This window comes from Symphodus melops (assembly GCF_947650265.1).
Source record: "Symphodus melops genome assembly, chromosome: 15".
Taxonomy (NCBI): domain Eukaryota; kingdom Metazoa; phylum Chordata; class Actinopteri; order Labriformes; family Labridae; genus Symphodus; species Symphodus melops.
The window spans coordinates 9,588,330-9,603,638 of record NC_136705.1 but is presented as its reverse complement, the minus strand read 5'-3'; the positions used below and the strand labels follow the sequence as shown (position 1 = coordinate 9,603,638).

At 40.1% G+C, this 15,309-nt stretch overlaps 1 protein-coding gene across 1 annotated transcript in view; it reads right to left on the bottom strand.

The window, feature by feature from the left end:
• The window catches only part of LOC306835856 (protein kinase C epsilon type-like), a 70,793-nt gene that overhangs the window by 35,838 nt on the left and 19,646 nt on the right, over positions 1–15,309 (bottom strand). The window contains exons 2-3 of the mRNA XM_079362630.1: positions 6,348–6,411; positions 350–518 (exon numbers count right to left, since the gene is read on the bottom strand). Of these exons, the coding sequence (XP_079218756.1) occupies positions 350–518; positions 6,348–6,411 (233 nt within the window). The remainder of the gene's footprint in view (positions 1–349; positions 519–6,347; positions 6,412–15,309) is intronic.

The following is a 15,309-nucleotide window of genomic DNA, read 5'->3' as shown; positions in this document are numbered from 1 at the left end:
TGAGCTGACAGGGAGCAGCAGAGCTCCAGTCACATTTTTATGTGTCAGTTTGTTGAGATATAAACATGCATAGCTGTCTCTGTTTGGTACACCACACGCCATTGTGTTTACATGTATACAAAGACAAGTGGGAGAAATCAGAACTGTAACAAGATGTGATGTGTGTTCGTTGAAAAGGTATTACAATGATATGCATGTAAATACAATGAGCATGTACATCTTTATACGTCTGTCAGAGGTGTCAGTCTACAGCTGTATTAGTAATATTCGTCCTCTGTTTGATGTAGAGTTTGATAAATGGAACGCGTCCTCTGTTTGATACATGCTCACTATGGGTGAGTGTGCTGACCAGATGAAGTCCCTGCAGTGGGAGCAGTAGGTGGGCTGTCTCAGGTAGGTGGCCATGAACTTGTGTCCGTTGACCTGGTGGACCCTCCGACGGACAGCACCCTGACGCTTCCTAGGACGCATTCGCTGACGAAACACTCGCTCCTCATTCTCTGTGGAGCCTGGAGCAGCTACACACAAACACACACAAACACAAGACATTTCCAAAAGCCTTCAAGTATTGAATTGCACTCTTCTTTAGTTTTAGGGCATTAAAGCATGACAATTATTTCAAATGTGTGTATTTTGTAGACATTAACAGCTATGATGCATAAACTGCAGATACATTATGATAATATTTGAATGCTAAAATGTACAACCTTATTTGACATCATAATTAAGTTATGCAACAAAAAAATATATTGTTTAGGCAGTTTATCAAACTAACACAGCCTGCAGTTATACCATGAAGCCACTAGATGGAAGTGTCAAAGTGTGTCTGAAAGTTAAAGAGATTGCGGTTTTCCTGTGTCACAGTCAGCCACAGTGTCTGTTCTCGTCTTTCTTCTTGATTAGAATAAAGAGATCCCCATTGGATCAGCAGCAGTTTCAATTACTACTAGTGCCTAACCTCGAGTTCATTGCCACACACACATTAAGTGAGGGGACGAGTTCACTTGTGTGATAAATTTGACTTTGTATACATTGTATAAAGTATCCACGTGGACACATTAGTCACGTACATATTTAAAATGTCAAAATGGAGTCATTGTTCATCCTGTTCATTTCTCAGGAAAAGTGAAGATTATAAATATTACCGTGAAAAAAGGCCAGAAGGTACTTTATGTGTGTAGTAATCAATCAATTGAAAAGTTTAAGTTTATTGGAGGGAAATAACGTCAGGTCAGTTTTTTGGTAGTTTGACTGAATTAAGTAAGGTATGGGTTGTTTTTTAGACTTCCTGAAGAACGATTTCAACAACTTGCATAGTGACACTGTTCTCTCAGAGATATAATGAATCTAATCTGGTAATGTAACTGATTTGCATTTTGAGCATGGTTTATCCTCAGTGAGTTCAGGATCTCTAACTCTGGACAGCATCTTTACTTTCATCAACTTAATGACCAACCAAGCCTCAGATTTTCATCATCAATGAACCTTGCGTCAGTACATCATGTATGAGAGCAGAAATGTGTTCCACTGCAGAGTGTGAGGGCGATTTACCATAAAACGATGATGAGTTTCTTTTCACCACATCCTGAGATTATAGATCAGAAGCAGAAGGGTTTCATCACACATAATTCTCTTTATTCAAGCTCTACGTCGATCAAGAGACAGAGCAGAAACTGTCTGTGGTTTATCATGTTCTTCATACAATGACACTGTAGTAAGAACCTTTGTACACTGCTATGTCTGATCAATGCTGCTCCACGTCTATACGACATGTTATACTTTTGATCTTTAACCAAATACTGCTTCTTGTTTTCACTTGTGATCCAGCTGCTTAACTGCTGCCATTTTACTTCTATTTGTAGCTTTTTCGCAACGTCTGAATTTGTTTTGATTTTCCAGGGAGCATTTTGTAAGATCTGGCCAGGGACAGCAGATGAAAATGAGCCTTTTGGCAAACTCTGGCATATTTACATAAAAGTTTTAAATATGAATTGTCCCTGTAAAATAAAAAAATAAAAACAAATGACCATCCTCTATAAGGTCAGTAATTACCTTTTTAAAAGAAGACTGACATACATTACAGTATGGACCCTACAGTATGGAGCTCCAATAGTTTCATTAGCACCTGTACACACTAATAAGCCCAAATAAATAGAACATTCCAAAAATGAAAACACAGCTACATGTATGAAATAATACCTCCTAATCATCACTCATGGCCCACAAGAAGAGTGAGGAGTGGTCTTCATCTGCAGGGGGCAGGCCCTCTGCTTTTATTCTTTCAATCAATGTGTTCATGACATTTTTCTGCTGCAACATTTGATACTGGCGTGAAACCAGGACGTGAAGACATCACAGAGGACTCAAAAATGTGGCAGCCTGACACAAGTTATTCAAATGACATGTGATTGGATTATAATTATCACACATCTTAAATGCTAGATATCCAGTAATTCTAAAGTAAAAAAAGATTACAAACTAGAATGAGATCAGGCAATTCAATGTTAGTTTTCATCCATTTTAAAACGGATATTTGAGTTGTTCAAATCTTTTGAGTAGGGTTGGGATAACTTCTGTCTGAAAGAACAAGATTATCCTAACTCCAGCAATTGAGTAAATTTAGTCTGTAGTAAAGGTACATGGCACTTTTATTCATCATGGCATTGATAATTGAGGATATAGCAGCCAATGAGAGCCTGAGATGAAAGGAGGTGCCTGTCTGTTCTGACAGCCGATTGCACTGTGCTGATTATTGATGTTTCTAGTAGCCGATGAAATTCTCTAAACATGGACTTTAGGGTGATTTCTTGAGTTTGATTTCAATTAAGAGATGTTAATTAATTAAATTAAAAGTATCAATAAATTCATATTCATAGCATGATGTGCTACAAGCCATGAATTATTTTGACAAAACAGGAACATCTATGTAGAGAGACATTAAACACTCCATACAGCTGGAGTGGAATTATCCTGTGTTCAACTGTGAGACTGGCAAAAAAAAGCAAAAAAAAAAAAGCGTGAGATTGGCAGTCAACTATGATTCTGTTGAACGAAACTTCGGCCATTCAGCAATTTTGGGTCACTCCTACAAAAATGAATGCTATTTCATCCATTTAGGTGCAACTTGGATAAGTCTCTGGAGTGTCTGCCAGTTGTCACAGTTTTGGAATTGTCTTATATCACTTTAAAAAATCTCTAGGAACTAACACCTTATAAATTCAAACATTTCACTGTTTTCATTATGTTTTTAAATCCACAAGAGGTTTCTTTTTCCATGGTTAAGGTCATATCTTAACTTTCCATCGACCTTAAATTCTATTTTTTTGGTAATTGCTTCTGATATTTTAGTTTATTTAAATACTCGTTATCTTAGCCTTGTTTTTTATTTCGCACCAATGCACCAAGAGAAATTTCCTGTATATGTAAATGTACTTGGCAATAAGAACAGATTCTGACTCTAAACCAAAAGGTCATTTCATTAGTTTAAAATACAAGCATGGTTGAAATTAAACAGTGAGTAAAGTGCTCTCAGTTTAAAACAGTACAAATGAAGTAAAAGCAAAATAATGAAATTTCAAACAAACAGAAATGTGATTAATCACAATCAACTTTTACATTTTTGCAATAAATCGCAATAAAACAAGATCATTTGATAGCCCTAAATAGTTCATAGAAAACACAGACTGAACAACAAGTTTAAAATGCAACACTGGCCAAAACCAAAATGAACGTGAAATGCAATACAGCAGATCGTACTTGTCTTGTTCCTTGTATAAATAGAATGTATTATCAAAACAGTATCTAGTTTTACTGAGTTTTTATTGGTAGGTAAACTGCCACTAAAATGTAGAGGATACATAAAGCAAAGTGTTCTCCATCAAGGCCACTGAATATCCCAAACGCAGCTTATCTGGGTACACACTATTATACTCTCCTGAACAGCATAGAAATGTTTCACCTGCTTTCACCAACAAGTGCCGGCAGTGTGTGTGTGTGTGTGTGTGTGTGTGTGTGTGTGATTGTGTGTGCGCGCGTGTGTGTCTGTGTGTGTGAAGGGTAATAGGTTGATTGCAGCTCTTAGGTCTGACAGTTAACCCATGTGTTCTTTCCAATGTAAACACATTTAAGTAATGACTGCAATGTCAGCCTCCCCCGCCACCCCTCCCTCTCTCTCATTCACACACACACACACACACACACACACACACACACACACACACACACACACACACACACACACACACACACACACACACACACACACACACACACACACACACACACACACACACACACACACACACACACACACACACATACAGATACATTATGTGGTGTGCGAGATATATATTGTGAAAAAAAGTGTTTTTCAAATGACACTGTGTCACTCTGTACAGCTCTCCTCATCTGTCTCTCTATCAATGCTTTAACTGGTCCATTAGTGCACACTCTAAGTCTTTCAAACATGTAACCTGGAAGATGTTTAGATAGGAATGTTACATTGTCCTGACCGAGAACTGTCACAAGCAATAAAGCAAGTGCGCGGATTTAAAACTCTGATGCTAGCACTAACAAGCTGTCATGTCTCATATTGATTCATTACTGTCAACTGACAAGTAAATATGAATAAACTGAACGGAATAGGATAATACTGTTGTCAGATATGTTCCAAAAGACCAGAAGAAGGAACTAAAAAGTTCCAAGATAAATTTAGGCCTACTACCTAGTTGAATCACCCGTAACAGCCAGTATCACATAAGATAAATTACCCTGAACATACAACCAGACAACCATTAACACTGAATAAAACAGCATATTTTATGACATGATCTGCTGAGTCCTCTATACGATGGGTAAATGACACTATTTGCCTTTATATCAATGTTACGTGTGGTTCAACGGAATCCCACAATCACTAAAATTATGGACAAAAACATACAAGCTAACAATGTAATGCAGCGATTTAATTACTTGTACAGAGACCACAGCAGACTTGTGCATACAATCTATGCACTCTGCAGCAGTCACAGGACATACAAATCACTATCCTCTCTTATATTAGCTGGAGTTGAATGTTCCAGAGAATATCCTGTTTCAGTCTAACATCAGCTCACTCAGACATGCTGCGAGGGAAAAGAAAAAAAAAACTAGGGGGCTTGTAGGAGAAACTCCGGGTCAAGTCTGAGTGAAAAACTCCACTGTGTTCATTCTCCTATACATTCACCTATTCCTGGAAAAATCAGTTCTTCAGGAGATTTCTGGAAGTGTAAAAGCTCTTTATGAACGTGTGAGTGCGAGTCAGTCAAATCTCTGAACTACCGGATTCACTCCTTTAATATTTTCAAAGAAATAAGCCACAACATTTACTTTTACATTATGGCAATATTCTACTAAATATTGAAACCTTAACACAGTATCCTCACACACTGTGTGCCTTTCTCCTCTCTCATAAAAACATGCATTAAAAATTAATAATTAACAATGCGGTGGATTAGAAAAACAGCTGCGTTGAATTCTGGATTCTGATTGGTGAATCACTGCATTCTAAATCTGAGGGAATATTTCTAATGGAGGAAATGTATATATTACAGTGGAGGGACCCTTAAAGAGTGAGCAGGACCCTGACAGGAAGCTATTCTGTATGCTCTATATCAGCACGCATACAAGGCCACTTTTCTCAACTTAGGTGGCCAAAACTTACTGTCTTTTTTACATTCTGACTACGCTTTGGAAATTCTGTAAAACGTGATGTCAACACTTTATAGAGTGCTTGTCAACATTACATGGAGAACTGTTGTTTAAAGGCCGCTGTTTAAAGCATGTAAAGTGCCCTCTCAGACAGACATGACAGGGCTCTTCATTTAATAATATGTTAACATGCCTGTTTAAGTATAGTTACTCAGCTACTGTGTGGAGGACATACTGAAATACTTTGCACAGCTATATCATTACTGTTATTGTCCACAAGACTTGTTAAATACATCTTAAACTAGGAGATTACAGCCTTCACCCTCAGGCCAAAGCAATTGTTATAAAACTATTTCATTGGGAAGTTACCAAGAATTGTAAACTTTGCCCATTTGAGTAAAAGTATGAGGTAGTTGACCTTGAGAGTTAGGGCAACAATTGTACAAAAATCTTCAGATTATCCAGAGAATCAACATGACATCAATACACTCTCAGGAAATTCTCAGAACAAGATTATCACTTTAGACTTAGAGCTCCAGGGAAATGATGAAACAATCCTTTTTTGTGCTCATATCTCAGACGACAAAAACACAAACTGAGTTACTTACGCTCAATCTGACCGTGGATGTGAGTTCCTCCAAAGACCAGTGAGTTCTTACCTTCACTGGAAGATCCTGAGAGGTCAATGACAACATACACCTTCCCCTCTGGCTCCAGGTCAATCTGAGGATAGAGAAGTAATGGAGGGGAAAAGAGGACGAGGGAGGACAAAGGCAGGGGAAAGAAAAATGGAAGAAAGAGGAAAACAGAGAGAGTTTAGAGAGTTTAGCTTTTAATCAGGGGAAAATCTGCTTAAGATGACCTTTAAAGTTGTTCGTAGCTGTCTGATGTTGTCAGTTTTCATACTGTCCATAGCATGTAAGCTAAAGCAAAAGGAAAGGCTAATATGTTTGGCTGGTACTTAAGAATGTGTAAGTTATCATATTACATGTTTACACATTTAAATGATTCAATGCTCTCCTCTCTACTTCAGCACCTGACTGCTCTCTGTCGCTTACCTGTGCGAGTGGGAGGGTTAAGGCGTGCTGGATGGCAGTAGCAAAGGATTATGCTTGACTTGCATATTACATATTACTATTACTACACATTTGAAGAAAAAAAAAAAAAAAAAGACCTTGAGGCTCATGTTCCCGCTGTTTTTTTTGGGTGCTGAGATGTTAGGGGGGCTGAAGGACACAAATGATCTAAAAATCCCCTATGGTTTGATAAATCTCTTGCCATTAAAATGCATGCTGTCATCAACAGTCAAAACCCACATATATTCAGCTTCTAATCACAAAGATTGCTGCCCATTAATGAAGATCCTTCTAAACAAAAAAATTCTATAACTGGTATCTATTAATGATGGAAATGTGTTCTTAAGCCGTCCACCCACACACCACTGAAAAGAACTTGTTGCCAACCTGTGGGAAAGTGTGCGATCGTAACATCCTGTGTGGCCTAAATCTCGATGCATCACTTGCAACATAGCAGTGATGTGGTAAAACAAAGAGGAAAGAGAAGATGCTGAGTGTGTGTGTGTGTGTGTTACGTAGAGCGAACTAGAATTGACACATATCCTGTCACACGCAAACACATTAACTGTAGTATGAATGTGTATTGAGAAGAAAGCAGCCCTCTGGGAAGTGAGGGCAAGTGCTACTTTGAAATCTGCTGAGTCCCCGCTTGTGTGTCTGCGTGTGTGTGCATTTAAGTGTTTGCATGTGTGAGCATGCATTGGCGCATTTGCCAACTACCGAAAGCAAGTGGGCATCCACAGGGAGCAAAGAGATTTTACAAGCAGCTTGCACCACCCACAGTGTCCACAGTCTCCACATTTGCACACATACTTACTTGCATGCCTTCAACACAGCACACGGTAAAGAGAACTGAGGGAAGGCGAACAGGCGTGGGTTCACTAATATATACAGTACGAGATGAAAAGCAGAGAGAGAGAGAGAAGAATGAGGGGGAGGACAGAGAAAGTTTGTTGGCTCGTTCTGATATGAAAGTGCAGTGAGGGCGGGGAGCAACCCCAACAGCCCTGTTATCCCATCTCGCCTCACACATCGTTTGATCGTTCCAGGAACGACATCGAGCTTTTGGGGGTCTTAATGGATCTTTACCATGAGTACAAGAACATTTGGAGGTTTAACGGGATAATTATTTCCATCCATCTGCATTTTCAACTCGAAGCAGCTGAAGGAAGGAAGTCATTGTGGCAGATGGATTTGAGGAGATGGGGGTGGCAGAATGTTACTGTGAATCTGGCTGGAGGATGAGAGGGGGTGGTTTCTGTTGCCAGGGTTTTTTTGTGTTTAACCAACATAAAAAATGACTTGAGCACCATTGTATTTCAGGCCTTTATTGTTAGACATGTCAATCAAAATAAAATGAGTTGGTGTTGAAGAAGCGAGGTAACAATCGCTTTAGTTAAGTGTTCTGTTTAAGCCTCAACACACTGACATAAGGCTGATTACAGCTTGTGCTAACTTAAAACACCATTTTCATTATTTGTGGGACAATTCAACAAAGCAAAGCTAACCACTGCTTAGGGCCTGATTTACTAAAGGTTTGCATGTATTAAAACATGTGCAAACTTGATACTACCAGCAAAAAATGTGCTATTTGATTTACTAACAGCGTGCAGTGAGGATTGCGTCTTTAATATGAGCAAAATAACACATATTGTCCAAATAGTACGTTTGCCTTAATGAATGTGCAAAACGAGGCGTTTCTGCCTCACCGTGCAAAATACTGGGAGGAGAACATGCGAATAAGTTAAGTTAGTACATGCAATGTGATTTACCAAGCCAGGCAAACATTGCGGTGGTTGTGACGGTGTCTGAATTTAACACCTTTGAAAAGAACGTGCTAATACAAGAGCCCCAGTGTTATGCACTACAGGCTACAGTTAGGAGGAGACATAGGCACAATAAAAGACGTGTTAACATGTTTAGATGACAGAAAAATAAATGGTATGCATTTATTTTGTATCTTGCTTCAATAATAGTTTAAAAGAAACGGCATGATTAAACTGTCACTGAACATTCACAGCGTCTGCATTCTAAAGAATTTCAACATTGACACTTATGTCGTCCTAGTTCCCTCTTCTCACCAACATTACATTTTAAACTGGGCATTTCCTTTTCTCGGGTTACGTGTCTCTGGTGCGCTCCGGAGCGCTTCTCCAGAGCGCGCTCGTCTCTTCACTCTACATCCCCCTCCCCTGCTGCTGCGCTGTGGGACTCTTGAACGGAGGGCTCACCATGCTTGTACCCCCAACTTCAGTACCTGTTGCCATGAGATTTATGTTCGATCAGACACAGCGCTGACCAGCTTCTGGTGCGCAACGATGGCACGAGTGGCACACACACGCCAGAGAGGACCGTGTTTAATTTAAAAAGGTTTTCTTATAAGCCACTTTTTCCTTTTGTAATATTCAGATTGATCTGCTATTACTTGAAAATACTGGATGTTCATTTGCCTCTAACTAATATCTATTTGGCGCCTGCAGTCGTCCAGCTTTCCGTCCAAACTCTCTGTGACGTAAACAAGTAGAACACGCAAAAGCCTGACAGAAATACTACCGCCTCCACAAGGTTTGTACCTGACGTCGTTCACGCAAATGTTCTTAGTAAATCCCGCAAAACGCCCACAAGCCAAACGTGCAAACTTTTGCAATGAGCACGCAATTTAGTACTCTTTCATTGAGATCTTAGTAAATCAGGCCCTTAGTGTTTTCCATATCTATCCCTTTTCAATCTTATATTTCAGAATTAGCCTGCTTAAATTTTCCTGAAATTTAACAAACTACCCAAAATCGTCAAAGTCTTATCTGCTGATACCAAGTATAGAGTTGGTTGGATTCATTTTTTGCTTGATCTGCAGTGAAGAAGCTAAATCAAATAACTAATTCAAGCGTGCCAATTCATCACCACTTCCTGGTTTTCTCAGCCGGAATGGGTGGCGTCAAAAGAGAGTGAAAGGCATTAGCCCTGGATTAAGAGCTGGAAGGGTAAAGAGATGGAAAGGGTTGTAGCAATGCCAATGAAGCTAATTTATACAAATATATTAGATTTTGTGGAATTGATTCAGTGAAATCCATCCAGCCATCCATCCATTTTTCAACACTCATCCATTTGCTCGCCTAACATGGACACTACCTGCAGGAAGGGACAGAGTCGTCTGTACTTCCTGAGAAGGCTGGGGTCCTTCAACATCTGCAAAAAGCTGCTGCAGATGTTCTACCAGTCTGTGGTGTCCAGCGTCCTCTTCTACGCAGTGGTGTGCTGGGGAGGAAGCTGCAAAAAGAGGGACGCAGCACGCCTGGACAGACTGGTGAGGAGGGCCGGCTCTGTGGTGGGCACAGAGCTGGACTCACTGGTGACAGTGGTAGAGAAGAGGTCTCTGGACAAAATGCTCTCCATCATGGACAACACACACCACCCTCTGCACAGCACCTTCACCGGGCAGAGGAGCATGTTCAGTGACAGACTGCTGTCACAGTCGTGCTCCACGGACAGACTCAAGAACTCTTTTGTCCCCCTGGCCATAAGAATGTACAACACTTCACTGTCACGGCAGGGAAGAAGCACACGGTGAACCCTGGACTCCTTTTTCACTTTTTTTTTCTCACTCCTCATCTGCACTGCTGACCTCAGAGTCAGCCCCCAGTTGGACACTTTAATGCATATTGATAGTCACCTTACTGAGCACTGGTCACTTTAATGATAATCACCCTAATCATGTCTGGTTTCATCCTACTGTTGTGTTATGCTACATCTGTAATGGTTGACATGATCACCCTAACTAGGTCAAGTTTCACTCTATTGTCTTTGACACTTCATGCTAATCTGCTCCTCAATAGTTGGGTACTTTAATGGCAATCACCCTAATCACTCCTGGTTTCACCTTATTGTTTTGGACACTTAATGCTAATCACTGCTCCTCTATGTTGCTGAACACTTTAATGGCCCAATTTGCATTCCTGCATTGACTGTTTAATGACTGTACTCACAACTCTGGCACTACCTCAAATACCTGTACATGCACATGTAACTAGTTTCTAGAAGGTCAACACTTTGTTTCCAAGGCTCTTTAACTGTCTACAGCTCTCTTTTAATCAGCACATGTTTTTCTCTCCTTCACAGGTTATGTACATTATGCTATATAAGTTCTAAGTCTAATGCTAATGCTAACTGCACAGGTTTAACCTGTAATTATGTTTACTCTTAGTCACATAGGGGCTGCTAAATCTTGTTTGGGGGATTATTGTATACAGAGGGGAGGGGGGACAGCGGGAGTGTATTGTAACTAATGTCTTGTGTCCTGCCTGTCTGTATACTGCTACTGGATGCCTTGAATTTCCCTCGGGATCAATAAAGTATCTATCTATCTATCTATCTATCTATCTATCTATCTATCTATCTATCTATCTATCTATCTATCTATCTATCTATCTATATTTATCTATCTATTTTTCAACACTCATCAGGGCCACTCATCAGGGTCGCAGGGGCAGCAGTCCAAGAAGAGACACTAAGACTTCCCTCGCCCCAGACACTTCCTCCAGCTTTTCCAGTAGGACCCCAAGATGTTCCCAGGCTAGCTGAAAGACAAAGGGGGCGTTCGGATTGTCCCTCCTATCCAATTTCACTAGCATTTTTTCCTTAAACCTGGGAAACAGTTAAGTGACGGCCATGATAAGAGCCGTTCGAATTCTCCAAAAGTTAAGTAAAGGTGGCTCAATGCTTCCTTTATAACCTCCTTCAGCATAGGAAACACTGGACCATCCTTTACAAAAGGAGATAAGAAAGTGCCGCCCCACAATTCATTGCGGCTGCAACTTTTAAAGCGACTCATGCATCCGACCCATATCCGAGCGTTCACGAAAGTTTATTTAAGTGAACTCTGAACGTGATGTTGATGTTATAAAACCATCAAAGTGAAGTTTCCTGGTACCGTACTTTTTTTTTTCACACCCCGTGGTTTTTAGTATTATTTCACCTGTAAGAAGGCACAGGGGAAACATTTTTAGATGAGCTTTTTGTAGTCCATTTTCTCAAAACTGTAGCTCCATATGTCTCTACAGCGTGTCCAAGGTCTACCCCAAGGTCTCCTCCCAGAAGCACATACCTAGAACACCTCCCGAGGCAGGCGTGCAGGGGGCATCCAGACTACCTTTTTCCGGTTGAGAACCATGGCCTCAGATTTAGAGGTGCTGATCCTCAGCCAGCTGCCTCACACTCGGCAGCAAACTGCCCAGTGCGCACTGGAGGTCCAGGTTCGATGGAGCCAACAAGACCACATCATCCACAAAAAGCAGAGATGAGATCCCGTGATCCCCAAACTGGAACCCTTCTGGCCCCTTGCTGCATCTAGAAATTCTGTCCATAAAATGAACAGAACCGGTGACAAAGGGCAGATTACATCTCAAAAGGGATTACCTGCAGCTGTGCAGGTATATAATGCAGCTGGTTTCTTTTGGTCTAAGTTTGGCATTGGTGTGCCACTCAAATGTTTTTTTCCCCATCTCAAGTCACTCGGAATAACATCTTTTAGCATCATGATTTATATAAATGGGACCGATCATAGTGCATATCAGGTGCAATAAAGTTAAGATGCAGTCTTTTTATTTTCACAAGGACACAAGCGATGAACATTGCTTCATATGTAAAATATGAAGTAGATGGCATGCATACAGGCAGTAGCTAATTTGCAGCACCAGTTTTTGGCAAACCTTTTACACACATAAATAATCTTAAACTTAATGGAAAACCTGTCTTTTTAGCTCACGAATGCCAATCACAAAGTTTAGCTGTCAAACTTTGTAAACTGTCAAGGTGTCAGATTTTATCACCAATCACGTGATATTTCAGTTTCAAAGCGAGCTCCCACTAGTTGTTTTTAAACGCTACAGTTAGCTCTTTTAATAATAGCTTTGGAGATGTCCCAGTTGGTTTTATAATTTGTTTAACTGGAGTTGTTGGGAGAGTTTAATTTGGTGTTATGGAGGGGAATAGATTAGATAATTAAAAACAAAATGATGACATTGCTTCGAGGACTGGAGACTTGGGAAAGTTGCGATCAGTATTGTTGAAAATTTGAAGAGAGAGAGCATTGACTGAGAGTTGTTTGAATCAGAAAAAAAACCTGTTGTGTACAATTATGACATCACCCCGAAGCGAAAACGGCTCACTGGCTGTGTTGAATCCAAACATCCCTTTAGCACCTCCCTTCCTCTGAGGTCACAGCCCACCATTCATCAGCTGCTAGCCTGCAGGTGCAGAAGTCACTAAATATAGAAGAGGCAGAGGAAGGAAAAGGCCCTGTAGTGTACGTGTCCATGACTGTTGTTGCCATGTTAACGCTCATACACATGGATGCTCCTCCTCCTCTGGTTTGTTTATCTCTCGGCTTGTGGCTGTACACAAACACAGAGGTCAAAGGCCACAACGAAGAGCAGAAGAGATTCAGGTTTTGTCAGTGAAGGAAGAGGGAAGATATATGCTGATATAGTTTAAAAGAACATTTGAAGAATGTATAGGCATGCCACAATGTTTTTGAACTTTGTCTCTACTCTAGCACATCGTTCTACGACTGGTGTGTCCCATTCATTTAGAACTTATAAAAACATAAACATGGCCCTTTGGCCTCGTCTGTTTCCTTTGACTTTGATCAGAACAAGTACACATTTGGTTGGTCAAGCTTGTTAACGCAACCATATTGCTATTCTGATTTTAGACAATTAGTTTACTGTAGTTGCACTAAGGTTGTCAACACGTTTGTCACTTCAGTACCACATTTTTGAAGCCTATAGTTTTAAGAAACAAACAAACCTTAATCATAAAGTATTGACAAAATTTTGGTTCAGCCATGTTGCAATTTATGACAATTTGCACAAGTTTGCTCACATTTTTTTGGTACTTAAAGGCAGGGTTGGTATTTTTCGAAAACGAGCATGATTTTGAAAAAGCATTCCCCCAGTGCCCAGTCTGCTCCCTCCCTCTTCCCTCCGTGCTCCCTAAAAAGCCCCGCCCCTCACTTACATGCAGAAGCAGACCATGGCTCATTGCTTACAATGTGTAGAAACTACATTGTATTTTTTTGGTAAATTTGGTACAAACTCCAAGTGTGTGACGCGCTTTAGGCTATTGTGGGCAAGTGCACATATGGGGTAGAGTCTAAGACAGGGAGGCATTATTAGTTCATCAAATTGGTAACTTGTCTCAGACATTGGTCGAAGTTTTTACAAAGTTTTTACTGCTACAGATTATGGATTTTCTTTGTTCCTTTTTCACAGCACATACATGATTAATTTCTGTTTAAATACAGAAATTCTATGACAAAAACAACAACAACCACAATCTTAAAAAGTGCATCTGGAGATGCACTTTTGTCTGTCTGTTCTGTTTGTAGCTTTGTAAGTAAAGCAGTATTTGCATCTTAGTGGAAACAAATTTGTGTTCTTTAACTGTATGCTCATTTGTAGGGGAAGACCCACACACACACACACACACACACACACACACACACACACACACACACACACACACACACACACACACACACACACACACACACACACACACACACACACACACACACACACACACACACACACACACACACACACACACACAGGCAAATTAAATTTCACGATTTAACTCAATCAAGCTGGCTGCCTTCCAGCTTGATTGTGCATCAGAAGTGTGTCTTTGTGTGCGTGTGTGCATAAGCATGGGTGCATGTGTGTCTCTCAGTGTCTGTCATTCTGTTCAATAAGTTATCAAAAAGATGCTTTAATCTTTGTAGAAAGTCGTCTTAGTGACTGATTGGTCCAACAGCACTGGAACACTTTGTATGTGTGCGTTTGTGTGTGTGTGTGTGTGTGTGTTTGGACAGCTCCTAGTGGTATTACGACTGGAGACAAAATATAAGTCCCTCAGCATTTGATGACTTCCCACTTTAACTGCCAGACTTGTGAGTTTTTTTTCAAATATAAACCCTCTAAACTTTTCTTAAAAAAAAAACTGTGCCTATACATTTTAGTATTAAGGTAGAAATCGTATTTCAGGGATGTTAAAGCGATTACAAATTGACTTCAAGCATCTCAAAATGTCTTGCCACATGACTCTGGCATTAACATTTTTAAAATCAACGCAGCAAAGAGCTGAACTTTTATGACCCACTGTTAATTCATACTGTAGCTTCTTTACTCGTATCTCTCTCAGAAACATTTTCAGTCTCATGTTTGCACTTTAAATCTTCCCTTTTCTGGTACAGATTTTTCTTTGTTTATTTGTCTCCAAGCCAAGCATGATGATACACCCTGATTTCATCAAAATGATATCATCAGTGTTATATTCCCAGGCTAAACCAAGCCATCGAGTCACACGAGATACACAACTGGATTTATTCAAAGTATTGACAACCATGACAAATAGTGATTTGTGCATTTATCTCAAACCTTGACCATAAAACCTTTTAATGCTAAGATTTACTCCTAGAATAGGGTAAACTGTTTCTTACTTTCCAATAATAAACCACAATTTCAAGGTCTATACTATCAGTTAAGTT